Below are 27,740 nucleotides of genomic sequence, written 5' to 3' on the forward strand. Positions count from 1 at the left end.
AGGAGATGCTCTTCCTGCTCTGCAGGTTACACAAGCCTGCCTCTGCAACAGCACTTCTGTTTTAACTCTTTCTTACCCTGAATGCAAAACTGCTACTTGTTGCTTTAAATCTGTGTTCTTACATATCATGCCTGCGCAGGCAAGCAGAAAACACCCTGCCATGCGTCCACAGCATGACTCAGTCGCACATTCGAGGGGCTACAGGGGTTTGTACAAACTCACCCCAATACTTTAACACTTTCACAGGGTCTTTGATTCTCCACCCCACCCCCCCGCTTCAGATCTTACATACATTAGTACAAGTTTTTATCTTACAACGCGTTTCATTCTGGTTGCTCCACAGAAGGAACCACAACCTGAGCTATATTTTTTTTTTTACACAAATATTTCAACAAGAACATCTTTCTAGTTTAGGTCTCAGGTTTTCTTTTTTGTTTGGTTTTTTTTGTGGGTTTTTTCTCCTATCCTTTTCTAGAGCCATAATCAAAGATCCAGTGGTGTTAATCCCACACTCCGTCACACAAACATATCTGCACACATTACTTCATCCCATTTACGTTAACTGTAATAAAACATTGTAATTCAGTGTTCCATTTAAGGGCCATGTCTCTCTGTCCCCTAACTTATACAGGGGCCACCACTGATTACAGTAATTAACCAAAGTTCTCTTATTCATGCTTCCCCCAGGCTGCCCCCCCCCCATTTCCTTCCAGTGACTTAAAACACATCCCAACAGACTCTTTCTTACTATTCCACCACTTTATCTCAATCGCTATCCCAGCCACAGACGACTCTAATTTCACTTACAGCTCTCTCTCTTGTCCCAAGGCGTCCAAACCTTACAGTTAGGGCGTTCCAATTTCTTGTCCCCCCCATACATATAATAATTCTTTACACCATATACACTTTAAAAAATATAGAGGTTCACATTCACCCCGCGGATGTTCAAGACAATAACCACATACCAACATTTATAATATACTTAATACAAAAATGTTCTCACATTTCCAGCATGAGTATAACAATTATTAATAACCATGTAATTATTAATTAAAAGGCCACTTTTCTCCACATTACAGCTTATAAAGCGGCCACCATTGATTACAATATTTTATCAATGTTTTCCTATTCGCATTTCCACCAGCAGATCCTCGAATATCCTTCCAATGACTCAAAACACATCCTAAAGGGCTTTTCTTTAAACTCCCACCACTTTGTTTTCCTCCCATTTTCCCACTTCACACTAACAGAATACACTTAACACTTACAAAATGCAACATGCAGGTACCTTTCTACAGCAACACCAAGAACCCACTATTATTACCAAGAATATAGCCAAAATCACAATAATGATAATCAGAGTCAAATTTCCACATCCAGTAAGTCAGATGTGGAACGAGCCCTATAGGCAAACCTGCCAGGCTCCAAACGGCAACTGAATGCCAACAAAACCAAATGTATACTTAAGGTGCTAGCCACAAAAGTATACACCACCCTGCAGAAGTTAACTTTTGCCTTCTGACTTACGGGCTGTTCCAAGTGACCGGTCTACCAAACAAACAAACCAAAATAAAGAATACCGTCACTTACAGTGATGGGGTCCTTGTCTGCCGCCGCAGTGATCTGTTGAGTCAAGGAGTCCCTCCGGGAAATCCCGGGGGTACCCTAGGGAGTCCTATCCCCAGCGGGTCCTACAGCCCAGCAGAGAGGTGTCCCATCTGGGTGGCCAGATTGATTTAAAGAACTTAGTCAAAATTTCTTAGTGACTAAGTATCCTTTATTGGCAGCGCTGGGTGCATGAGGGATCGCTCCACCGAAGTCATGCACACCGAGGGAACCCCTCAGCCCCCTCCTTATACCAGTCACTCATGCCTATTCATCAAGTTTGCAGGAACTCATTAACATATCCCACATCTGGACAACCAGCACATTCCATTCAAGGACCCAGCACATCTTCAAGTTAACATTAACGTATCTTGTGCCTGGACAGTGTCCTTGAGGAATTGTCTCTATGCAGACTCTATTCCTTAGCGGTCATGTTTAAAGTCTCCATCTTCGCCACGTTGCATGTACAACAGGAATCTAAGACAAAATGTCCCTTTTTAAAGATAACCAACCCAAGGACTTAGCAGTCTGTGCATCGTCATGCTGCAGTAAGGATCCCTGGACATCTCCCGACCCTAACTAAACATAGGCGCGTCATCCTTTAGACAAGTGGTATAGCATTCACCATTCAATTCTCAAACTATTTGAAAATTTTACAAGAATCTTAACTAAAACTGCTTCTCCAATTCCCTGTGAAGATTCTGTGTATGGTTACAATAGGTGCAGTCATTAAACTAGACTGATCCAAGCAGATGTTTGGAGAAATAATACTATTTATCTTATGATGCCTGTTACAGCTCTGGTCTGTGAGTTTATTATTGCATAAATACATGATTAATGTCTTAGCATACCCTTTCAGCTAGCTTCTCAGCTTGAAGATGAAGGTCTCGGGCTAAGCAACCACTAGAACTGTTATCTGTTACAGAAGCAATGGAAAGCTGGAAATCAGCAACATGCCTGAAAAAAAGAACACAGGAAAATCAGGAAAAAAATCTGTTGAAACAATGGGGAGATTTGGCAGATCCAAGTTGACTCTGCATATAGTAAGTCTAACTGCCAAGCATAAACTTGGTACCTGAAAGTTCACTATGTTCAGAAAGCTGCAACAGGAGGCCAGATATTACCTTTTTTCTGATACAATCAGAAAGTAGACATGGTGAGAATACTATTTCAGAAAACAAAAATTAAGCTTATGCATTAAGTGTAATCTACCTGCTAACACCATTACAACTCTTAAGGCGGACACTGAAAAAAATATAACTTCACTTAGGTTCTAAGCCGTTTCACATTCAGATCATTAATGCTGAAACACTTGCCATTCAAGCACTGCCTATAATTTGTACAGCTTTTTAAGCAGTTATGTTTGTTTCAAGCTTGCTTGAAAAAAAATAGTGACTTAATTAGATTTAGGTATCTTCTTATAACTGTATTGGTTATCAGTTTAGGTATGTTTTTTCTGTACTACTTCCCTGAATTGCTGTTAAGCTCATGCAATAATAGGCACAACAGAAAATAACAAAATGTAACACTGTAAGATAAAATGCAAACAGTACCTTTTTTTGGAGACAGGAACTGCAGATATGGACTTTATTAAACTTTCTGGTGGCAGATCCAGAACTTTTGAAAGCTAAATTTGAAACAAAAAACCCAAGTGGCTTAAGCAAAAAAAGGTCCAGGAAAATCAGCGCTCCCTGTTTCAATACTCGTGGGGGATAAATCATTTATGTTTGAACTCAAATTTCAACCCAAGTAAAAAGAGCAAATACTTACTTGATATGGAGAAATAATGTGAAATGGGGATAATGGACATGGATTGTGATTGTATGTGTCTGCTTAAGGAATGTGGGTATGGTGACTAGTCATGGGTGCGGCGACAACTACAGTTTTGAGGAGACGCCTGCCCCTCTTCCTCTAACAAAGGGGCTATTTAAAAGAGAATAAGAAAAGATGAGAGACATTCAAATGCTATCTAGAGGGAGGGAGTGCTAAGTCTCCTAGCTGGAAAGATTGGGTGGTCACAATCACCTGAAGAAGATTGGATGATCACAAGAACATGAATCACCTACAAACCTGCAAGACGACCACGTTCCAGGAAACGGACTGATAAGCTAATTAACATACGAAGCGGGGTTTAGGTAACGAATATGTATAGGCGTTAATTGAATATTCATTTGTTCATTGTATAAATGTGAGATGGTTCGTCACTTCGGGTATGCACGCTTGTGGAGGAGCGATCCCCCGTGCATCTGCGCGCAATAAACATACCTACTTTGTAACTTTCGAGTTATAGAGTCTAATTCCGCACGTCATACTGTTACCAAAAAATATGTAACATAAACCCAAGAAACGTTGAAGGAGCCTCAGAAAAAGCAAGACACACACACACCCCGCGCCCCGAAGCACACCACGGAACCCTCGCCCGCTTTCAGCGGCTTGTCTCGTGGCTCCCCCGCACCGAGCGGGGGCCGGGGCGGCCCCTCCCCCCAGGGCTCCGCCGACGCGCTACCGGCCCGCCCGGGGGGCGCCCCGGCTAACCGCTCACGGGCCTAAGCCCGCGGGGAGGGGGAACCTGCACGCCTGCTGCGGAGCTGGTGGCGTGAGGGCGACGTGAGCGAACCGCGGGGACAGCAGCGACGGGGGTCCCCTCAGGCCGCCCGCCAAGGACCGGCCGAGGGGACGGCACCCCTCAGCCACCGCGCCCGCGCGTAGGAGCGGGGGGGCCGCGGGAGACGCTCGAGTGCTCCCCCCCAAGGAGGGGCGGGGCAAGGAAGCCCGCGCCGAGCCCCTGGGCGAACGTCGGGCCCACTGTCAGACGCCCAGAGAGGGGGAGATCTGAACGAGGGCAAGAAGGGGACGTCTCGGTTGTGGCGCACCCTGCCCCCACGCAAGCTGCGGGAGGGAGCGGCGTACCTGGGAAGCGATGCTCCTCCGAAAGGAACAGGCTGCCATGCCTGCACCGCCAGGCGGAAGGTCGCAGCCGTCCCTGGCCCCCCACGTCTCCTTTCCGCCCGCCCAGGGGCGGGCTGGGTCGTACCATTCTGGAGATGGGGGTGGGAAGGGAAGGAAGAGTCTGTTGGCCCCAGTTGCGCGGAGGAGGTGCGCAGAGGCAGAGAGGGCTGTTCCACTGCGCAGGGGCGGGGGTAGAGCGGCGGAGCGAGCGCGGCAGGCCGGAGCGTTTCGCGGAGAAGCGGGAGCCGGCCTGCGCGGCCTCTGCCCCTCCGTCTCTGTCGGCGGCGGGGCGGTAGGGGCGACATGAGCACGCACTCCATCTCCAAGGTGAAGGGGGGGGGGAGCGGGTAACGACGCCCTCCGACCGCTGCTCTGGGCGCGCCGGACGGCCACCGGGTTTCCCCACCCGCCTCGGCGAGGCGGCTCCGGGTCTGATGCCGCGGCGGCGGCCGGGCGGGCGGGGCCGGCGTGCCCGGAGCGCTGGCTGCGCCCTCGCCGAGGCGGGATGGGGGCTTCGCCCGCCCGAGCGGCTCCGCCGGAGCGGAGCCTGCCGGGCGCCGTGAGGAGAGCAGCGCGGTTGTGCGGGCGCTGAGGGAGCCGGCCCGCAGAGTTGTCGGGGCTCCCCCTGCGCCTGCTCCTCATCCTGTCCTCACCCGCTGCCGTTTCCCTCGTCCCCTGTGCCCAGCTCCCTCCTGCCCTGCTGTCAGCCCCTTCCCTTGCTGTGTCCAGTCTTGGCGGCTCTTTGTCCGTGCCCAGACCCTCAGGGGTCCCGTTTTGCCCAAGGCGCTTTCTCTTTTTTTTCCTGGCAAACAGCCCTCGTGCCTTGCTCTTTTGGCCTGTTAGCACACGAAAAGCGCTTGTACTTGAGGTAAACTCTGCTAGAATTGGGCAGTGGTGTTGCAGCTGCAGGTTTTGTCAATTCCAGCTGAAGTCTGGTGGCATCGCTGGCTGCCACTTTGAAACACTTACTGTGTCTTTCCCCCCCAAAGTAATTGAATAGAGAAATAAAAAAAAAGTGCTGTCACTCACGCGTAATCTTAAATATCTATTGTGGCTGTGATATTTTTGAGCTGAAAGCTTTTATCTGGCCTGTAGTCAGGGTTGGCAGTGCGGGCTGTGCATTCAACAGGCTATGAGTTGTATGTAGCAAGACTGAAATTGTGGTGTCAAGCGTTTAACTTCCTCTCTTGCTTTATCATGTAGTGAACAACACCAGCGGTTCACAGCAAGAAGGGGTGCGTTTTATCTTTGGAAGACTCCTGTCTCTTATATTGTTTTTCACTGAATTGTGACGTGCAGGTGGATCCTTTGGTATGGAAGTCGCTGCACAGGTTATTACTTTCAGGAGTAAAAGTAAATAGTTCCAAACAAAGTTAAAACTCAACCCGAAACAGGTGGATTTCCCTTTCAAAAATGGCTGTGGCCTTTAAGTAGATGGTGAAACGTCCCCCCACCCTGCCTCCTGTGTCTTCCATGTACTGCTAGTACTTTGCCATTTTTATATTCAGGTCTCTGCTATATTGCAGTGAGGTAGGGAAGTCCAGTGCTTGTAAAGCATTAAATAGTATTTGTGTTTCCTTTGATTAAGCATACATTGTTTCTTCTTTTATATATATGGTTTGTAGTTACTTTGGCCAATTCCAGTTATGCTGTCATGAATTACTGTTCTGACGCATTGTGGGTACTGTAGCATAAATACAACTGTAACATAGCTTTTGGTAGTGGAATTATTCCAGAGTGTTTAGGATCTGTAGAATAACCACAACTTTTGTTGAGCCAGCTTTAGGTGGTTGTTAATTTACATGGTAAAATGGAAGGTATCTGAGGGCATCTCCAATTCATAAGGCTGTTTTTTAGAGGAGGCCAGTATTGTTATCAGTATTTTACTGGCATCTCTTACTTGTATAAGAAAGGAAGTAACATGTCCGCAGTCACCCAGCAGACTAGTGGCTGGGATCAAAACTGAACATACCTCTGGAGTTTTATTTTCAGTGTATCATTCTTATGCTAGTGGCTGAACTGCCCTAGGTTGAGATCAGTAATATTTGCTTGGAAGAGCATCTCCATTGAGAAATAAAGGATTGAATCAGTGTGTCTTCAACACTTGCCTGTTTCCTTTCCCTTTGCTGTAGCACAAAAGCCTCACAGTTAGAGTTGGGGAATGCATATGATTTCTGATATATAGGAAATCATTATAATAACTCTTTTAAAGAGATGAGGTTTTATTTGAGTGAATGTGGGAAGAAATTTCAGATTTTCTGGAGGAAAATGGGAAAAATCTTCCAGAATTCAAAGCTTAATGCTTGTGCTTTATTTCCTCCTCCTTTGTGTGATGAAATGGATCTAACTGGGAGATGACTTCTATGTGCAGGACTTACTGGAGGCAGGGTTTTTCTTTATCTGAACCTTTTCCAAGCTATTTGTCATTACACTTCTATCCATTTTTGCTTTTTCGAGTTGGGATGAACTTGTCCTCTGTAGCTAGGGCATCTGATTGGCTTTTGTAAGTGACTTAATATGCATTGCATTATTCTGGATTACCTTTTCCATGCATCCTAGCCTCTTGTGCTTTTCTTGTATTGTTTTTTAACTAAAACTCTACTGAAGAAAACTCTATTGATACATCCTCAGGGAATCATTTCCTCTTAATTCTAAACATGTTGGAGGTTATGAGAAGTTTAAAGAATCTGCAGCTGTTCTAGTTGATGGTTGACTTGAACATAAGGGAAATACGAAAAAGTTCATCCCAAATATGCTGGGATAACGCTTCCACTGTTTTCCAGCTTGAAACAGGAATATAAAGGGACAACATGCAAATTGATATCCTTAAGGTGCTGGTAATTCACTGAAATAAAAGCAGAATAAAGTGGCCTCAGGAGCCAGTCAGATTGGTTCTCATATTGAAGTGTTTGGTTGTTTTTGTTTTTTTACTATTGTCTAGGGCTGCTTTGTTTTTAAACCACCTTCCAAGAAGAGAAGGGTGCGTCAGGAAACAGGTTAGTGCATTTTGATACATGTTTCTATGCTTGAGAAGGGTTAATCCTGGAAGGTTTACCATATCTGGTTGAGTTCTGTCATAGCTGCGTGAGGATTTCTGTTCTTCCTTGGCGCTGATATTGCTGAAAACTCATTTCTTCAGAGGGACCCTAGAAAATGGTTGGCTAGTGTAAATGTTTTATTTTTTTCATCTCCAGCAAAAAAGATTTGTCTTTGAACAATTTTTCTATGAGAGTACTCCTTTCCATGCTACTGTAAATTGTGTACTGACTGACAAAACTATTTACTTGAAGACTCTGAATGAGACATTGAGTACCAGAAATTAAATCCCATTCGTAAGTCTCATATTCTGGATAGTTTGCCTAAGTTTCTTGAGGAAAAGAAGGAAAAAAAAAAAAAGCCATTTGTGAAGATGCCATGGCTTCTGTCCACTAGTATTTGTTGTATATATTTTCCCCAGTCGTATATGCTGTGTATACATGTCTCTTGTCATTTGAAGAAGACTGAACAGGACTGAATCATTGGAGCCACAGATAATGCTGCTTGAATAATTGATGTTTGAGACTCAGTTAGGAAACTTACTGTTCTTATTCCCAGGTTAAACTTTTTTGGCATCACCAGAACTGTCAAAAGGTAGGCCAGTTGGTATTACAAAAGTGGAGGGGAAAGTAATGAGGCCAGCTTTTTGTGAAAATCACCACAGGCTCATTCATTACTTCCTGTAAAACCTGCTTTAAAATTAATCCCAACTTACTTTTTCTATGAGACTTGGCAAATCTGTAGCTTAGGGAATGAGAGACAGGGAAATAGAATCCAGTCTGTCATTCTATTTCTAAATAAATCAACAATCAAGACCTATGCATTTAAACCACATTGAAATTTTACCCTTTACTGTATATTATGTTTTCATTTCTGCAAGATTAGTAATGCTTGGACAAATCTTGCTAAACACGTTGTTCTAGTTAGCAGGTGCTTTAAGACAGAAAAATAAATTTGACTGAACTACCCCTAAAAGAGAGGTGGAGGTGAGCTAGTTTTCTGCTCACAATCAGTTAGTTGGTTAGAATGTTCTAAATAATCAGTACCTTGATGTGCATCCATCCAGTCTGGAATCCCAAGCTTGTCAAGTGTGAAGTTGTGAAACTTCACAGGATGGATAGTTGATAATACTGTTGCACCTCACAAAAGGCCTTCTGTGTGCATTTGCATCTATAGTTTGATTTTTGATGGTATAAAAAGAGTATTATTGGTATATTACTTGGTATATTACCATGTGATGGCTGGATTTTCTTCAACTGAAAGCCTAAGACCCTGTGTAATCAGAATATGTTAAGTGTTTTAATTGATTTTTCTTAAGGATGCAAATAGGTGTTTAGGGGAGACAATGAGGGATGCCTCTGGTTCCTCATTTACAGAGCTGTTTTGAGTTGTTTTGATGCTTTGGAAGATTGAATGTGCTCATCAACTAATTCTTTTCTAGAAGTCAGACCACTGCTGCTGCTACATTGAATGGCCACCAAATAGACATTAATGGCTAGCAAATTACTTCTTTTTATATACATACATGTAGAAAAAAATCAATTGTTATGTTTAATGTTGTCTAGTAGCAACAGTTAACAGGCTGTTTACTTTGTTTTGTTTGTCTTTGTGTTCTTCCAGGTGGTGTTAGTAAAGCCTTAAAGCTATAGCAGGCCTGCTAAGCCTATACTGGGAGTAGAAGGATGGTTCCAAGGCTGTGCTTTTTCTGCCACCCACACACACCTTATTTTTTTTCTAAGGGAAATACAGACACTATGAGTGTGGGAGGAAAAGCAATGAGAAAGATCTCACTCAGTTATACTAATTTCTATTCAGTCTCCCATTTTACTCCCACCTCTGTCTTTCCTTCTTAGTTGGAAGACGGTGGAAAGTTTCTGTACTGTGAATCTGTGAGGCAGATAAGCATCTGGAATCCAGATGTATTCAGAAAATATACCAATACATTGTTTTACCAAAAAGGATCTGATTCTCCTTTTCTTATTCATAAAGAACATGTATAGAAGTGAGAGGCAATTTAGAGATGAGCCAGAAATGTAGGTCTGGTTTGTACTTAAAAATTTTGCCGACATAGTTGTGTCAGTTAAATGTATTTTTAAAACATAAATAAATCTGTATTTCATGTAACCTGACAGTCCCGTCCCAGTATACTTTATTATTTTCCAGAAATCCGTTGGGGAACAGAAAGGTTTTTCATGTGTCTTTTACAAGGCTCGATGGTTCATATCTGACTATAATAGTTAAGGAGGATTGAATATTTAATGGGTGAGAGAGACCCACAAAACTTTGTGAAGGGAAAGATTTATTTTTTTTTAATTGAATTTAATTTTAATAATAAAGGCTGTTTCCTCTGATTTAGCCTTTAGCTTATCTGGGACTGGAGATGGAAGCCAGTTCTTTACCTTTTGCCTGCATACTTGGGTAATAGATTCTGTTGTTCCCTCACTTACTGTACCAGAAACCAGCAGTCAATTAATTGGTTAAAAGTCACCTTCTTCAGATATATATGTATATTAAGATGTTCTTGTTTCAGTAGTACTTTTTCATCTCGACAAAAAATGCTTTGTTGTAATAATCTTATTTGTGCTTGCCTTTGCCTTTCCGTCTTTCTAGCTAGCAATTCCACAGAAAGAAAAAATGATTCAGAGGATACTGAGTTGCGGTTTGCTTCTTGTCAGTCTTTATGGGATCAGATCAAATTGGAAACAGAGGTGAGTCTTGTACCTTGTATTAAAGCAGTTTTTTGCATTTATAACAATGCTGTTTGCTTCTTTGTTTCTGGAGATCTTTTTTACACACTTAAAAAGCAATTAGTTAAAGCAGTAAAAGGGCCAGAAATACTGTCAGAGACTGAAATCCCTGTCCAGAATATAAAATGGTAATAATAAATCCATCAATTACACATTACTTTTAATGACAGAACTTTTTAACATGTTTTTCATGATTCAGGCTGCTGCTTCTAAGCTTCTCTTCGTACTAATTGTCCTTTTTATTAATTCCTGGCATACTGCTGTTTTCTACCTTCAATTCAGTTATGTGCTTGCCAGCTGTCTTGAAGATTTTAGGCTGGCCTTAACCTCAGTGTTAAAGAGTTCATTGCAGCCCAGGATTCACTGTAGATTTATGTGAATACAACTGCATGGATGTCAGATACCGAATGACACAGCTGCAAGCATGGTCTATGGAATTAGTATGGGCAGTATCAGTGGGGTTGTCTGTTGGGGACTGGAGTTAATTTTATACTGAACTATGGCCTCTTAATTGTTATGTGTTAGGTGGCATGCTGTTGTCGTGTCCCTATAGCCAACTGGCTTGCATTATAGCATGAATAATTGCTTCCATACAGCAGGGATTTCCTCCTCTATTCAGTGTCAAGAATTCTGGGCAAGTATTCTATATTCCTCTGCCTGCTGTTGAGTTCTAGACATTATGAGAATTTTTTTTTCCAAAGTTTGTTTTGGAATGTACAGTAGAAGCCAGTTGGTTGTAGCTTACAACCTGGACCCTTGGGCCAAACTTACAAATTCCTCCAATTATAGTTCCCTACTATTCCATGATCCAGCTCACTTTTACTAGTCAACACTCTTTTCAAACCATAACTCGCCAGTGCAAAGCAGTGCACTATACCATGGTGCTGATTATAGAGAACACAGAAGTTTGTGAAGGTACGTTTGGTATCATCCTGCCAACTGCTGCAGCTTGATGGGTTAGCTGCCAGCGTCGGCAGTAATGTTAGCAGCTGCACCAGAAACTGCCTTGTCAGCTACACAGTGGACTATAGGGAAGATGACATTCTGTAGCTACTTCTGGAAGACCTTTTCTTGGATCTTCTTTCATTGGCACAGTGTTGCTAAGGCTTTTGAGACAGTGCTTCTGTGTTGCCAACAGTGGCTGCAGGATTTTCAGGCTGAAGAAGTGGTGTTGATTTTTTTTCCTAGTGCTTTGCAAGGATTTCTCCCAGAGCAGCGGGCAGAGCCCATAATAGCCAACGCCTTTCTTAACCACTCAGAAGCATAGAGCCATTGCCATCTGGAAAATCATCATTCTTTCCTGTTCTAAATCTCCTAGCCTTGTTTTCTTTGAGGTTGCTAGGAGTTTGTCAAGTACTTTCTTCTGTTCTTCTCCTGATGGAAGTCAGTTCAATCTACATTGACAAATTGATGTAGACCTTGCCTTAGAGTTTGATTTGCTGAAGGGCAGATTACCTGCAGTTACTTTTGCTACTATACATAGAAATTCTTTTATCCAGCTTGTGGAGTATCTCTGATATTTTTTTCCACTGAGCTTTGAATTACCATCCTTTTGTCACACCATTGGCAAACTTGAAGGTGATGATTGTTCTTACATATAAAATTGTGTGATAATTAATGTTGGAAGGGACCTTAGAAAGTCTCTAGTCTGAACTCCTGCTTGAAGCAGCAGCATCCGTGAGGTCAGTTCAGGTAGGTGAGGGATTTATCCAGTCAGGATTTTATTTCTTACATAGTTTCAGATCCTGTTGTAGTAAACCTGATCCATGGCACAATACCTGGGGAGTGTGTAGCTTGCTGGTTTGGACTTTCATTCTAGGGGTTCCGGTAGTGTGCCAAGGGAGCCTAGCAGGATGTTCTCCACAAAGTTTTTGCCAGGATACTGCTACCTGACAGTTTGTTGGCAGGCCATGTGCTTGTGCTGGTGTTTTTCCAGTTCTCTGGTATCTGCTTTAGGTGTTGAAGAGTGAAGAGGATTTGACTTCCAAGTACTTTGTTGCTGAGTACTCTTGGCCTTTGTATGTCCATCAAAAAATGTGCTGCCATTGTGGCAGCATCATCTGTCACCTGACGATAACATCCTTAAAAGCTGGCAAAAGTACTCCAGGAACTGTCCTTCATTTCTGGACCTTTTTTCTTTCAGTATTGCAAGCAGTTTTGATCCCTGCTGTCAGCAGTGGCCTTGCAAATGTTCTTACCATCTCATCAAGAGCTTTCAGACACATTCCCTTCCTGTAAGGTGAGGAGTTCCAGTTGCACTACCAGGGTCCAGGTTAGAAACAAAAAGCCTAAATGCAGGGCTATAATATGGTAATTTTAGCTCTAATGTGCAGATAATGGTTTTCAGACCACTCAATAGATAATCATGGCCAAACCTAGTGTCACTGCAGGGACTGAACTTCCAGTTCATATAACTTTTCCAGAGTAAGCAGTTTCATGTAAGTGAGAAAGCTGGTCACTTGAAATGCAGAGCAGCCTAGTGTGTTTTCCCGAACACTACCAGAACAGTGCCAGTAACAAAGTTGTTTTGACAAGAAGATGCTGATAGATTTTAAAGAAGTTAAATAAATGTGTAGTGCTGTGGCAGACTGAATTCTGTCTTCACAAGTGCGCTTTGGAAGAAATAATACATACTGTAACTGTGCAAAGTTAAGGATTCAGGTTCTTGTTAGCTTAGTGAAAATGTACAGTAACAATCAGAAGAAGCTGAAGGTTTGATGGATTCTGAAGCAGAAGCCTAGACTGTTACAGGACATAGGGAATACAGGAGCTGTTATGATGCTATTATGAATCTGATGGCGTAAATTCTTCTTTTTAAAATGCCATGTTACAGTTTCTTCTGAGTTGCCATAGAATTTATCAGGTGGAAGCTCAGAGGTGCACAATCGACATCAGAAAGGTCAGAATAATATTTTTTAATACGTAGAGGGTTAAAAAAGTAAAGTTACTTTGTGTACAGTTTTATCAGTTGTTCAGGAGAGCAACAGGAACTCTTCGTTCTAATGGAAATGGAGCTCAGGTTTTTGAGCAGGCATCATGTGCAGTCTCCTGGAGATGCGATCTTAACTCTTGGCAGCAGCCTCATCAATGCTGCTGTAGTTGGCCTTTGCCACTTTGTTTAAAATCAAGGCCACTGCTGTGTGTGTCACTTCTTGTTGCTAATAAATCTTGGTGATGATTTTATTGAGGGCAGGGATATAATCTTGTTTCTAACATCTATGTTCTAGAGTATATATTGATATCCTGAACTTGAGAGTACATTTTTTTTTAATCTGTTCTAGCAGAAGGCATATCTTAAATTAGAGGCAGTTTTTTCAAAGGCATATGCATAACAAAATACAAAATGCTGCCACTATATATTTGCCTTTAAAAGTTTTATCTCCCCGTTTTCTCTCGCCTTCCTATATATTCCTGAGTGTACATAGTCTTGTATGTAAATCATTCTGAAGGGCAAAAGACAGTATAGCAAATGTGGTAGTCGTGTGTTTTAGCATTTTTTCCTGTAAAACATACTTAATGCTTTCCTTTTTTTGGTTGTTTTTTTGTTTTGGTTTTTTTTTTTTGTTTGTTTGGTTTTTTCTTTCATCCTGAATTGGATTTGGAGGAGCTGAAGGTTTACTCTCATTTAAATCACTGGGAAAAATGTTTACAGGTGTTTCGTAATCCAAGGGAGAATAATAGGAATTTTCATGAACATTCTTCCAGAAACTAATTGTATTGTTTTATTCCTCCTATGTCGTTTATACTTTTTCAGTATGGGGTTTTTTCTCTGTTAAAGCCTGTGGTGTGACAACATAGTTAAGCTCATTTGCTTTCCAAGTAATTGTTGAGGCTTTTGACCAGAAGTTCCAAGATAGGAAATGTCTGTGTTTGCCACAGTGAATAAATTAGCATGTTTATAGTTCACAGGAAAACTTGGTGTTACTTAAAATTTTACTCTGGAGTTTGAAGGATTAAAAACTATGCAGGAAAGAGGTAGGAAAAGGAAAAGACTCTGGTGTTTCCACATTTTTATAAATAAAATCTCTCTGTTTGCAGCAAATACAGGAAGACTTGAATAAGCAGTTACTTGATAATCTAGTAAGTTTTTTGAGACGGTCTCATTCTGAGTTCCAAGAGAAGACAACAGAATGGAGTTGTCAGATGAAGTTCAGAGAAATCCCTACCGCAGCTCTTGTCTTAGGTAACTTTTTAAAGATATATTTTGTTACTTACATCTGCTTAAAACTGACACAGAGATCAAAGAAAAATACATTGCTGACTTCCAGCCATTACTGCGATCAGTATCAGTTTCAGAAATGTTAACAAGAGGGATTGGGCTGGGAGAAGGAAGCAGGGCAAGGCCTTCTCTCCCTTGGTATGCATAATAGTCCAGTGAGTTAACGCCTTCCTTAAAGGTCTGTCTTAAGCAGCCAGTAGGGATATTTTATTTTTATTTATTTTTTTGGCCCCTTAGGCACTGGAGATGCTTTGATTGTCCCTGCTTCTGCCACCAACGTGCTTGGTGGTTTCTATGACTAACTGTGGACATAATTACACGGTTACACAGCTTCTGTATTTCTGATACGTGTTCTTGCAGTGCATCTTTACATGTAGGAAAGCAGTGTCTTTGTCTTGGAAAAGAAGTAGAGTGAAGAAGATAGTTGAAGATCATATTACTGAAGTTAGTGAAGTTCTGAAGTCTCTTTTTTTTGGTTGGTTTGTGGGGGGGTTTTCCCCCCCCTCCTTTCTTTCAAAGGGTTGTAACTGTAATCCTAAACCTGCTTCAAGGCAACCTGATTGCATTTTCATTGGATCATTTTGGGGAACTTAAAATCAGGCCTGCATTCACATTTACCATGTGAGCACTAACGAAGCCTGGAAGGTGGTCTGTTTTGTAGGTAGTAGGAAATGAGAAGTTCCTACTCTGAATATTTCTGTGGAAGAAGCTGTGAACTGCCTTCTGGAGGGCCTGGTTCTTTTTGGTTTTTGATTAAGGATGTTATCAAAGGCAGCAAATAGTGAGCAGTTCATGGTAAATTCAGACTATAGTTCATACTAACTCATAGTAATTTTCCTCCTTACATAAGCTATGTGAGGATCCAGGTCTCAGGTGTATGCACTGCTCCTCTTGTAGAGGAGTTGAATTTCATAATCTTGTCTGCAGGCCTTAGATGACTGTGGATGACTTCTGAGGGTATGAATAGCAGGGAGGTTAGAAAACCAATGCTATTCCTTGCAGGTTTGCACCCTTGAGAAATCTTTGTTTTTTAAAAAAAAAACAAACTATATGAAGGGTCTTTGCAATGATTCCCTCCTCCTTTTAATCAGCTAGTATTAACATGTATGTCTAATCTTGATGCTAGTTTTTCATCTTTCCTCATAGGTGGTGTGATGCTTTTCATTCCTTCCTAGACTATTTGAGAGATCTTCTGGTCTTCTGGCTTTTGTCTGCTGTTCAGTTTATTATTCAGTCATTGTGGTTACGAATCACGGGAAAAATGCCCTTGAAATGTTTGGGTTTTTTCTAGGTGTAAATGTTACAGATCATGACATGACTTTTAAAAGTCTTTCGGAAGTCCTTCAGGATGACATTACTCCTTATGTAGCCTTGCTGGAAGCCAAAGATTGCCCAGGTGAGTACTGCAATAGCTTTGCTACTGCTTCTGAATAAGCTATCAATTAACTAGAAGTTTTAGCTTTTGCCCCCAAATGTAAGAATAATGGGATGGAGGGATCTTGAAGACTCTCTAAAGATTTGCTCAATTCCATGTTAACATAGCAATCATGCCTACTGTATTTTAAGAGGTATTCAGTTCTCTTGAAAACAATGAAGATTGAAATACTACTTAGTTGTAGCTTAAATGTCAAGAGCATGCTGCTTCGTGTATTGCATGTTGATACTGTAGGTTGGCTTTCCTTTTGTTTGAATTGGTATGTATGTATGCTTACAGTCACATTATTACAGTGTGGGAATGGGTCAAATAAAATTTTGTCCCACTCTCCTTGCTCCTTTGTATTTTTTAAGTAAAATAGGGCAGCATCCCCAGATCTATGGATTGGGTGCCTTACTTATTTTTAGGTTGCTCTAAGTGCATGTGGCAGAATTCAGGAAAGGCACAGGGCCAATTCCTTAACCTGAATGGTTGCTATCTAGGCAAAATGATAGGATAATTTTTAATGCATTAACAACATGCATATCATGAATACTTTAAAGCTTTCTGGAGCATGAGGTGTGCATTCTGGAGAGAGGAGGATAGTTAGAAAAGTGACAAATAATAAGGGGTAATTTGGGGTAATTTTTTAGAGTGTGAGTTGGAGAAAGTGTAACCAAATAACCAAATGTCTTTCCTGTGTGTCTACAAATGTTTTGTGAAGGTATAAAAAATCTGATGCAGAAGCTGATGGGGCAGCTTATGAACTGCTGTATAGATATAGATGAGGACTCATTCGAAGATGACAGCCATGTGCAGGTTCCCCAGAATAAAATACGTTGTTCAATGACTTCTCTTATCAACTGGTATAAGAGTGTAACGAAGGTATGATTTTTTTAATATTTTGTTTTTATCACCAGTTTATAGAAATGCCTGGTGTTTAGATGCTTTTTTAAAAAGAATTAAATACATTTCTGTGCCATAGTGAAAAAGTGCCAAAGGTTAGCTTTTAGTTTAACACTAAGAAATAACTGAGATTGAGGTGATTTGAATATAAATCTCGAACATAGATAACAAAAGTGGAGTTAGTTTCTGATGCGGTATGAATATTGGAATTCTGAAAAACAAGCAAAAAGTACTATTTTATCCTATATTTTATTTGGAACTAGAAGCTTAAAATGCAGCATCAACTCTGTGCCAGAAGCTTTCCTCCCAGGAGTACTGAGTAAGACAGAACAGTGATCCAGGGGAAAGGCACTGTATTAGTGCTAATGCATCATTATGTCATCTGCAGCCCACACTAAATGGACAAGCAGTGAGAAAATAACTTTTCAAAATGTTTTTGTATCATTTGTATTTACTAAAGCTAATGAAACTTTAAGTTTTATCTCATGAAGAACTCATTTTCTGATGACTTTGTCAGAGCAGTGTGTTAAACCAAAGTTAAATGAGTACATGCTCTTTTTATTACTGGGTAAAAATACAAGAAATGGGCAATTTCCATGTACACAACTCCAGTCTTCTCCCTCAATCCCAACGATTTCACTAGTTCTGTCCCACAGAGCTATTCATGTCTTTCTTGGAATGTGGGTTTTTTAAATGTGTTTATTCTTTATACTTCATGCTATGCCAAACAGAAGGAAAAGAAATTGGAATTATAGGTGTTAATAATAAATACAACTGTAGCAAAAAGTCAGTCATGTAGCTTTAGAGCATTATAATATCATAGATGTGATTCAGTCTTTTTGTTTTACTGTCTTCTGTTTGTTAATGAATGGCTTTAAAGAAAACAGATTCTGAAACTACGAGAAAAAAAAGAAATTCCTCTTCTAGACACTGGCAATCTCCTCCAGTTGTAGTTATATTCAAAGACATGGAAAGTTTCACCACAAAAGTACTTCAAGACTTCATAGTCATCAGCAGGTAATGTGACCTGAAGTTTAAGTCTTCCACTCCTTTACCCGTTTTCTGTTTGCCGCTGTTTTGAAGTGTAACAATGAGACCAGCGGAGAGTTGGAATGAAATCCTGATGCTGCTTCTTTGCAGCAGTGATTGAACAAAAAACTATTTGCTAGGTTTTGGGGATAAATTATCCTAAAGCTAGCTTGGGACTCTGAATCAAAGTGCCTAAGGGCTGGGTTGAGCTGCTGGGTGACTGATTTAATTCTTTACATAAGAGGATTTACTGGTGACTAGTTGTTAGAGAATTCGTGATTGTGAAACTGATTTTTTAAGATGCCTAGATTTCTTCTGTAGACTCTTAAAATTGTTTTCAGAGTATATTTTTTGTGTGATTACTGATGTAATGCTGCTTAAAGGTCATTAGCTTGCTAGTAGGAGTATATAAAACTTAGCCAGAAAATTTCTCAGTCTTGGCCGGATCTGTAATTAGCAGCTGACTACTTCAGGTTCTCCTGTGCTTCTGTCCTTCCTTAACCTGTCTTCCTTGATATCATCTCATGCATTCTAATCAAAACCACATGCTGTTCTCCAAAAAAGAGCATCTCACACTTAGCCCCCAGGTTGAAACTACAGCAGCAGCAAAATTGGGGCCCCAGTTGTACAATTAATTTAGTTGCAGCGTGTGCACCTGATGTTCCCTCTAAACAATGCTAAGCAATTTCACTTGCTGAGACACCCACAAATATTTTTCTGCTTCAGATCTGGCACGTGGGTTCTCTAGGAAACATTTCAAGAAGTAAAATCAGAAATGTTATCTGGAAATAATTAGGATGTAAGGCAGGGGAGTATGAGGTTTTGGTTGTTTAAGTGTTGTGGTTTATTTTGCTTTTTTTAGGAAGCATAAGTACCTATTTATGATTATATGGAATGTAGGTGAAGTGCAGTTCAAGTCTGTCAGTCTGCTATTTGCAAATACGCTTTTTTAATATGCTTCAGAAAAAAGGTTTAGAGGATTCAAATGACCTTATAACTAAAGATTGTCTTGATTAATGTCAAGTAGAAGATGGGTGAAATGGAAGCTCGACAGAGTTGCGTAATACTTTGTAAAATATCTTTGTGATTATTATAGAGATGGGGTTTATTCTCTCCGTTTTATTCTTAAACATGTTTAGTAATAGTGTTGAAGTAGGTATATGTGAGAGATTCTTCTGATTTTGTTAATCACAAGTTTCAATTTCTCTTTGATACTCTTTTAGGTTACGAACAGTTGACAATAATATATGAAGTTTGTAGGCTTTATGTTTAAGTCTCTAGCAAAGGACTTGAGGAATTAGAGAAATTAAATCATTGCGGGTTAACACCTAAAACACCAAGGTCAAAAAGTTGCTGTGGTGAAAACAAGAGGAGAGGAATAAATTGTCAATTTTAACCTAGAAGATATTTAATATAGAAGAATTTGTATCTCCTTGAAATTAATAAAAACTGGAAAATAATGATGAAAAAATATTGAAAGCACTGTATTTTGGGTAACTTGTAGGCTGTTCACAAGGAATACAGCATTCTGTCCTCGTTATGAGTTCTCAAAGCATAAACTAAAAAATTATCTGAAAAGAAAGATTGACCCTGGAGAAGTTCTGTGTTTCCATTATACTTAAAAAAAAATAAATTCCAACATTAGAGGGTTTTCATATTTATTTTAGTTTTATTAAATGGTGTAAGATTTGTAAATTTTCTTGAGACTGTTAGCTGTTTAATGTCCCTTCTTATTTTTTCTGTATTTCATTGAAAAAAATAATTCCTATTACAAGATTCAGTTCTCTGAATTCAACATTTTTGGGAAGATAGAACCAGTATAATACTGTAACTGAAAAGGTGCTTTTGGTGCCACTTCCTGCAAATTGAATCCTAAAATAAACTTTAATTTGCTTTTCTACTTCATAGCTTTAAGTAGCTTCCTTTCTTTTTCTTTTTACTCCACATCAAAACTCTTCTGGTTTACTGGCAACAAATCTTTTAATTTACCCCTTTCTGCTTCTGAGCTCAGTACTGTAGTAGGAACATAATGCATTTGTTTCATGATTTTCTATAAGTAACTATCATGTTTTTTTCTCCCTTCCCCCATGATCTAGTCATCATATCCGTGAATTACCTCTAGCGCTGATTTTTGGAATTGCTACATCTCCAATGATTATCCACAGCTTACTTCCTCACTCTGTTTCCTCTCTGCTGTGCATAGAGCTTTTCCAGTCCCTTTCCTGTAAGGAGCACCTGTCTACTATAATTGACAAGGTAATTCCCTTTCTGTATAGGAGTGTGTGTGTATTCAAGCACAGTGTACATGTAGGGACTTAAAACTAGGTTTGTCTGAAACTTTTGAAATGGAATCTGTTCCTGAGAGCTGTGGAGTTTGGATATTGCTACTCACAGCTACAGAGTAGCTTAATACTAGGAGCTTCCTTCTCACACTGAGACACGCTCACATACCTGCTTTCATCTTTCGTTTACATTGGCATCTGTGCAAACATCCTTGGGCACTTGCACTTTGACATTCCTACCTCTTCATTAAGGTAGTACTTTAATTTGAGTTTTACTTTGTTCCAGAAAAGATAGCTTTAAACATAGAAAAATACAGTTCAGCCTGAATTTTGCCACCTGTCAAAAATTAGTAGTTATCCAAATGTTCAGGCCATATAGACGCTGTGCCTGTGCAATTCTTGGTACACCACTTCGTGCAGGATTTCCAAAATCAGTTACACATGCTGGAAGTAGTGGTATCCCTGGCTGTTACATCAGTCTCTGTTCTGTTTGTAACTTTAAGAATAAACACAAAAATCATGTTCAGCAAAGCTAACTTCAAATGTTCCATATAAGTAAAAGGTACTTAAAAAAATGTAGTGAAATATTAAACTGAAAATCAATTCAATCTTTGCATGTATATTTTAGTAGAAATACTGGTTTTAGAAGTTGGCAGGTATTTAGTATCTCAGTTGAATGCTAACGCATGCTGAGAGTTGTATCAAATTGTATATAGAAATTTTGCTGAGATGAATTTAGGAAAAAATTTCTGCTATGGGTACTTTTCCTTTTTGTCTCCTTTAGCTGCTTCTGACAGCCCGGTGTCCATTTAAACTGGGTGAGAAAGTTCTGAAGGTTCTCATCAACATATTCTTGTACCATGATTTTTCTGTCCAGAATTTTATCAAAGGATTTCAGGTAGGCAATGGTAACAAATTATGGTTGTGAAAAAGAAGGGTAGTTACTGGGCACTGAAAGATTTCTTGGGTCCTAATGTTGTCACTGAATTGGATGGAAAAATGTCCTTTGGGAATAGTTTGGATCTTGAACAGGTGGGTGTTTTAAAACCTGAACTGCTAAGGTTTTAAGGGGAAAACTTGTGGGACAGATATGAAGAAGCATGTAAAAGCTTACTCTGCCATAAAAAAACTATATTTAAAGGTTACATTTAAAAGGGTGACCTGCCTTAGTGGGTTGGAAGACCTCTGTTTTGTTATAGATTAATATGTAGCTTCTAACACCCCTGGCAGAACTCTCCAGCTCTGACCTGCTGTACCAGGTCCTTGTATTCTGATTTGTCATGCTGTGAGTAGGCTGCAGCAGTGTCTCTTCCCTAGAGAAGAGGGAAGTGCTTGTTCCAAGCAAGCTGTGTGGCAATGCAGGAGACAAAGTGGAAGACTTCAGGATTTCCAAAAATATTCTATATGGAGCATGCTAATTATATTTTTGTTGGCTTATATAGATCTTCATATCTAGACGTATTTCTGTGTCTGAGTCTCCTTGTAGCTTTTGTGGATTGTGGACAAGAGTTGTCCAAAGAATTTGTAGTCCCTGAAATCTGGTTTAATGCAGGATTGTGAAGTTATTTCTTGCCTGGTTCCATGCTTGAACCTGTTAGTAAAATATGCCCTTTTAGTCTCATATACATTTAGAGCATCTCAGATTCTTTGATATCTAAGACTCATGATTACATGCGTCCAGGAGAAATGTCCTGGCAGTAGTACCTCTGCCTGCAGATGGACCTACATAGACTTACACATGAAAGTTTCAGCTCCTTATCTGAAAGAGTCATCAGGATTTAATGATTCCCCATTAGCCTGATAAAGAGATACAAGTCCTGTCCCTGAGAGCATATATGGCTGTGTCCTTGTGCATTAAAAGTATTCAAGGATAAAGCAATTTCAGATCAGCTTTCCTAAGTGATAGATACAAGGGAACACCATCATCTCATTATGCCTAGGAGTGATATTAACTCTTCTGACACAGAGTGTCTTTCCTCTTTGACAGTTTTTATGTTTTAAAAGTTTTTAGTGAGGTAGTTTGATCAGGTTTTTGTTTTGTTTTTAAGAATAGACATAAGTATATGATGCTATTCTGCAAGGCTCTGATGCTACAAACATTTAGTGCAGCTGAAATCAGTGATAAAGCTTGTTTGCACATCTATATGGTAAAAACTTAGCAGTGTATTTTTGTGTGCATGAAACAGAAATTGAAATTAGGACTAAGCGTGCTTGTGTACAGTAGTTGTTTTTCATATCTTTAAACACATTCTTTGTTATTTGTGAGCATTGGAGCTGAATATGTAATCTAAAGAATCTGGTAATCAATGTAAGTGAATAAAAAATATTTGACAAGCTGTAGTTATCCTTATGTAAAAGGTGGGAAAGAGGAAGTACTGAAGATGAATAGCGCATGCAGAAAAAAAGGTAATTATGTGACTGTGTTTCAAACTGAATACTCAGTGTCCTGTAGAGACTTATGGAATATTTATGAGCTGTAATGATATTTTTTTAAAGGAATACCATTATTGCCATTGTGGTACTTGCACTGTAGTAATAAGAAAGCATTAAAAGGCAGATAGAGCAGAGAGGATGGATTTTATTAACATCACTGGTTCTTGCTTTGTTTTTCAGCTCTGTGTTGTGGAGCACTTCTATTCCCAGCCTCTTAGTATACTGTGTTGCCAGCTGGTAGATGCTAAGAAGAGAGTAAATACTTTATCGCATGACCAGTGTGAAAACATTCGAAGACTGCCCTCTTTTAGAAGGTAAAAGGGGAAATAAATTTTTGGACAGTCTTGTATTTAGTCAGCTTTAAAAAAGATAAAAGGAATCTGTATATGTAGCTCTGTGAAAACTATAGATCACTGCTGTGTACTTCAAATCAATCAAAAGGAGAGAGAGTACAGCTTCCATGGTGTGTAATGACTTGTACTTTTTTCTCTTGTTCTTAATACAGAAAGAAACAATTATGAAAGATAACCATAAAGCACTTTGAAACTTGTTAAGCTGACTTGGAGCACAATCTCTGGGGTTTTGGAGTGGCTTTTCAACTTGCTGAATTTGGCTGTCTCTGTTCAAATCTTTCCAAAGAAATCCTTATAGTGCTTAAACTTTAGGGTTTTTAACCCTATAATCTTTAATCATACTTTATATTATAAAAGTTTTATGTTCTTTTTTCTTGCCACCAGATACGTGGAAAGTCAAGTTTCAGAGAAACAGATTGCACTGCTAACATCAGACAGCTTCTTAAAGGTAAAATTTTAAAAATGTCTTTGGAAAGCAAAAATAACTTTCCCAATATATTCATTTGTGGAGCATTGCAAAATACAAGACTAAGATGTATTGTTCTGTATAACATCTTTCATGCAGTACATACTGTGCTTCATGTCCAGTAACGGAGAATTAGGATCAGCAGGTCAAAATTCCAAATCTCTAGGGTTGCCTGATACACCTTTATGCAAAGCTGCGCAATTTATCTTGCATCAGCTTTTAGCTATGTCTAGAAATATAACTGCTTAAAAAGAAGGTTGCAAGCTTTATATATGACCTGGTCTTTTAATGCTTACTCAGACTGACTTTCTTGGAAAGTTAGTGAAGTGTTTGAAGAATCTGTAAGTAATCTTGGAAAACCTCCATACCCTCTGTGTAATTTCTGATTGGACTCAGTAGGGCAGTATTTATGTTACATATTTATCTGAAGGTTTGTCAAGTGATAAAAGTGAGGCTACTACTATTGTGAGCTCTTCAGGAACTGACCAACAAAGATCTGTTGGTTATTTTCACCAGCTGAACCACTCCCAGTAGAAGCCTTGCTCAGGGTAGAGGTTTTCTCCTAACTCATCATCTCAAGTACAGCTAACTTGTCAGACAAAGGGTACTACTACAGATAAAGCAATTAATTTATCCTAGTAGATCTTCCTGGTCTGTAAGAACTTTTCAAGTGTGAAGAACAATGGTAATGGCTGGAAGAGAGGTTGGTAGCAGGCAAGTTTGCAAGTGCAGTGCAGTTACAGTAGTCAAGGTGAGACATGATTTATATGTGATTTTATGATCCATAGTGTTCAGTGGCAAACATAGCTTAAGCTGGTGCTGTTCCCTGGCTGTTTATTCACAGCTCAGCAGATGTGCCAGCACAACTGCTTGTGTGGCTGTACAATGAACGTATCAATCAAATTAAAGTAACCTGGACAAAAAAAGACAAGACATGGGAGGTTTTTTTGCTGGGTTGTTTCTACAGAATGATTTCCCCAATGCACTTCACTCTGGAGGTACATAAATGCTTCTATTGAAACAACAAGAGGAGGGAAGGAGTGGGAATGAGCAGCTGAGACTTTTTTTGTTGTTGTTTTGTTTTGTTTTGTTTTGTTGAAAGACCATGTAATGGGCTGCTGTTTTGAGAGTTGAATACTCATCATCTTAAACTTTATATGTTTAATAGTGTGCCCCTTATTTCACAAGCCTCATCCTGTAACTTTGGGAAAGAAGCTGGAATTCTTGTGCTTAGGTGCATGTGATGCTTCTGACAAATTTTAATTGAAGATGTTTGTTCTCACCTCTGCAGTAGGAGTAGGACTATTATTGCTTTACCAAGCTGGCAGTGTAGCTTACTCGGGGAGAAAAGGACCTACTGCTGCATTAATGAGGTGCTGTTTGTTCCATATGTGGTACTAATCTACAGTATCATTATTAAGTTTGGAAACACTTTCAAAGTCACTATTCATACCAGTTCATATAAATTTACTGTTCATGTTCTGGACCAGGTAAATTCGCTGTTCAAGCTTAGTACGTAAACCTGCGATACCCTTTGTGAGCTGCAATTTATATTCCGTGTTGTTACCATGGGTTTTAATAACCATGGGAAGAGTTCCACCTATTTAGAATAATCAGTTTTAAAACCAATTTTACATCCTAATTACTTACAGCTTTGTCTGAAAGCTTTCATGGCAAATTTGATTTGAAATTATGTAAATGTGGCAATCTATATTTATGGAAATAATGTTGCATAATCTTTCTAATAATGTTTTCAAACTCTTCTAAAACAATATGCCCTTTAACTCTGTTATTTGGTAAAATACATAGTCCTACTGTATTGCTGTTTATGTATATTAACTACATCAGTCTTCAGCTTGGAAATGACATGAGGGAAATAGAGATGATATAATGCTTTGGGTTTAGAGGAACAAGATCGATGTAGTAGCAGCATTAAAGAGATCTTGTTTTCTTCTCTCAGCTTTTTTTGTGGTGGGGACAGTTGGTTTTTTTTAATGATCCTGGTTAGAATTAAGATACAAACTTACGAGTGTCCACCCTAAGGTCTTGGAAGTAATTTAAACAATTGTTACATTAGTGACCCTTCCATTTTAATAGATAAAAAACGCTACAGGGACAGATGTCTTTAATGTTTTTAATTATGTTGAACTTTAACATCAGATAGCTCTCTGCAGCACTAAGTGTCTTTGTTACTTTCAGTCTTTGCATTGTGATACTTAAATTTCCATGTTCAGTACTTCCTTATATTTCCTGCAGTTAAGGTTTTCCTTTTTAAAAAATCTTTGATGTCCTTTGTTTCAGTTTAACTTTAGAGAACTTCAGTGGCTTGTTTTATTTTTCTCTTTCCATTTGGAATAGTTTGCTCAGAGTTGAGCAGAGTGGCAGTAAAATACATAGAAGATCCTGTGGGTTTCTTTCCTCTTTGTCTGACTAAAAACAGTTGAGTGAAAATGTGATTCACAAACTTAAAAGTAGTCAGCCCAAAGTGCTTTAATACAGCTACCAGAAATTTTGAGTGCCATTTTCCAGAATTGTTACATATGCTTCCATGGGAGGCTGGTGATAATGAGATGCCATCCAGTAAATTCAGTAGCAGCAGTTAGTTTTTTCCTAATACATAATATTTTTTTTTTCTGCAGCTCTCAATCTATGAATAAACAAGTCAAAGCACATAGGAGCAGTAACTGCGTATTTCTTTTCTGTGAACTAGTCTTTTTATGCGTACCTAAAGAATAGAAACAGTAGCCACCCACAATATAAGAAATAAATTCTTAAATGCATTTGTAAAACAAAAATGCAAATAATGAGGATTTGAGTAAAAGTAGCTATATAATTTCTCATTGCCTATTAAAGGTACAGTGTATAGTCTTGGTTTTGTGAGATGACATGTCAAAGTATAGTTGAAAATGGTAAAATAATAATGTTAATAACAAATCTCCAGTGAGATGAAGTAAGAAAACAGAAGTTAATGATATGCAATGTGATTGCAGTGAACTGTTGAAATAAAGGTTTTTCGCACAGTGGTCTTAATTTTAATTTAATACTGGTGATTTAACATAGCACACAACACAATGTCAAAACTTCAGAGTAATTGTAAGTACTTTATGAGAGCTTTAAATAAATGGAAGTCAGAACAACTTACAAAACAATTATTCTGTCACTGCAGGAAGTAACGCAGAAGTTGCTGGAGGACTTGCAACTTTACCATGAAAATTATGTTTCAGTTCTGAGATGTCTTCATGTTTTCACGTCTTCACTTCCAAAGTATCCTTTGGGCAAGCAGGTGATGTACAGTTATTCCATTTCAGTGAAACATGAGGGGGTTTTGTTTATTATTCTGCTGCTTTGCCCCCTGCTTCTTAAAATGGAAAAAGATGCTTTCTTGCTATGGGCAGAGGGCAACAGTATGTGGTTTCTTTAGTGTCGTGGATGATACTTTGTCAGTCAACAGGAAGGAGTTTCCAGGAAGGGGCAGATGCACAGAATAGCAAAAGAATCCACACGTTGACTTTCCCATGTCTGGGATTATCTATATGTATTGCAGGCAGTGTATACTCTTTTGCCACCTGTTAGCGTGCTAGGCAAATTCAGGTGAAGAGGCTGAGTTTTAACAGCCGTCTGTGCAGAATAAAATGATAGTAAGGGAACAGTGATAGTTGTTTGTAGTAGCCATGTTGCTCTAAAGTCATTAAATCCACTTTCTCATGCTAAGCAATTTCTCCTTTCACTAGAAGAGCAATCTATTCTGTGCATGTCCTCTTGTCTGTCAGTTCTCAATGTATTCCACAATGTTAAATAATTTATCACCAACTACAGAACCAGCATGAACTGCCCCAGTATTTGAGAATGAAAAGATGTTTTAGCTGGGGCATTTGACTGGAGTTACTCTCTGTTCTCTGCAGTTACCTTCATCTGCGTGTTAGTTGTTTGAAAGCGGGTGCAGAGCAACATGCAGACTCCAGCAACACTAGTTTAGTTCTAATGCTGTTTCTTTTGCAATCATTCTGCATCTGTGGAAAACAAGCTCCAAAGGAATTACATGTGATGCCAAAACGGCACAGAGTAACTGCTCAGAGACGAATTTTGTCTTTAAGCAGCAAAGGTATTTATTTCATGCAACGCTGGGGAGCTAGCTGATTCGCACTAGGCAAACTAGCTCCAAAGTTTTCAGTGAAAAGTTGGGTATTTTATACAGTTTTTGTGAGAGGTTACACAACATCTTAACATACATATTCATTTGATTTTGACACCCAATCATTCCATTCACAATAGGTGGGATCTAGGTGGAATAGACCTTTCAA

General features: G+C 39.5%; 2 protein-coding genes across 14 annotated transcripts in view; one reads left to right on the forward strand and one right to left on the reverse strand.

The window, feature by feature from the left end:
- The window catches only part of RARS2 (arginyl-tRNA synthetase 2, mitochondrial), a 60,505-nt gene extending 55,875 nt beyond the window's left edge, over positions 1-4,630 (reverse strand). For 5 of the 7 annotated variants that reach the window (XM_037391054.1, XM_037391052.1, XM_037391050.1 and 2 more), the window contains exons 1-3: positions 4,516-4,630; positions 3,159-3,232; positions 2,457-2,562 (exon numbers count right to left, since the gene is read on the reverse strand). In XM_037391054.1, coding sequence (XP_037246951.1) covers positions 2,457-2,562; positions 3,159-3,232; positions 4,516-4,554 — 219 coding nt within the window. In that variant the 5' untranslated portion in view covers positions 4,555-4,630. Of the gene's footprint in view, positions 1-2,456; positions 2,563-3,158; positions 3,233-3,917; positions 4,359-4,515 lie in introns of those variants that run through there. The other 2 variants (XM_037391055.1, XM_037391049.1) reach the window with 2 other exon arrangements.
- A 75-nt stretch (positions 4,631-4,705) lies between these two features.
- The window catches only part of ORC3 (origin recognition complex subunit 3), a 52,309-nt gene continuing 29,274 nt past the window's right edge, over positions 4,706-27,740 (forward strand). For 3 of the 7 annotated variants that reach the window (XM_037391046.1, XM_037391044.1, XM_037391043.1), the window contains exons 1-12: positions 4,707-4,881; positions 7,496-7,550; positions 10,201-10,298; positions 14,376-14,520; positions 15,848-15,952; positions 16,695-16,855; positions 17,757-17,893; positions 20,002-20,161; positions 20,972-21,085; positions 22,801-22,934; positions 23,358-23,421; positions 26,606-26,722. In XM_037391046.1, the coding sequence (XP_037246943.1) occupies positions 4,858-4,881; positions 7,496-7,550; positions 10,201-10,298; positions 14,376-14,520; positions 15,848-15,952; positions 16,695-16,855; positions 17,757-17,893; positions 20,002-20,161; positions 20,972-21,085; positions 22,801-22,934; positions 23,358-23,421; positions 26,606-26,722 (1,314 nt within the window). In that variant the 5' untranslated portion in view covers positions 4,707-4,857. Of the gene's footprint in view, positions 4,882-7,495; positions 7,551-10,200; positions 10,299-14,375; positions 14,521-15,847; positions 15,953-16,694; positions 16,856-17,756; positions 17,894-20,001; positions 20,162-20,971; positions 21,086-22,800; positions 22,935-23,357; positions 23,422-26,605; positions 26,723-27,740 lie in introns of all 7 variants that reach the window. The other 4 variants (XM_037391042.1, XM_037391047.1, XM_037391040.1 and 1 more) reach the window with 4 other exon arrangements.

This window comes from Falco rusticolus, chromosome 6 (genome assembly GCF_015220075.1).
Source record: "Falco rusticolus isolate bFalRus1 chromosome 6, bFalRus1.pri, whole genome shotgun sequence".
Classification (NCBI taxonomy): Eukaryota; Metazoa; Chordata; class Aves; order Falconiformes; family Falconidae; genus Falco; species Falco rusticolus.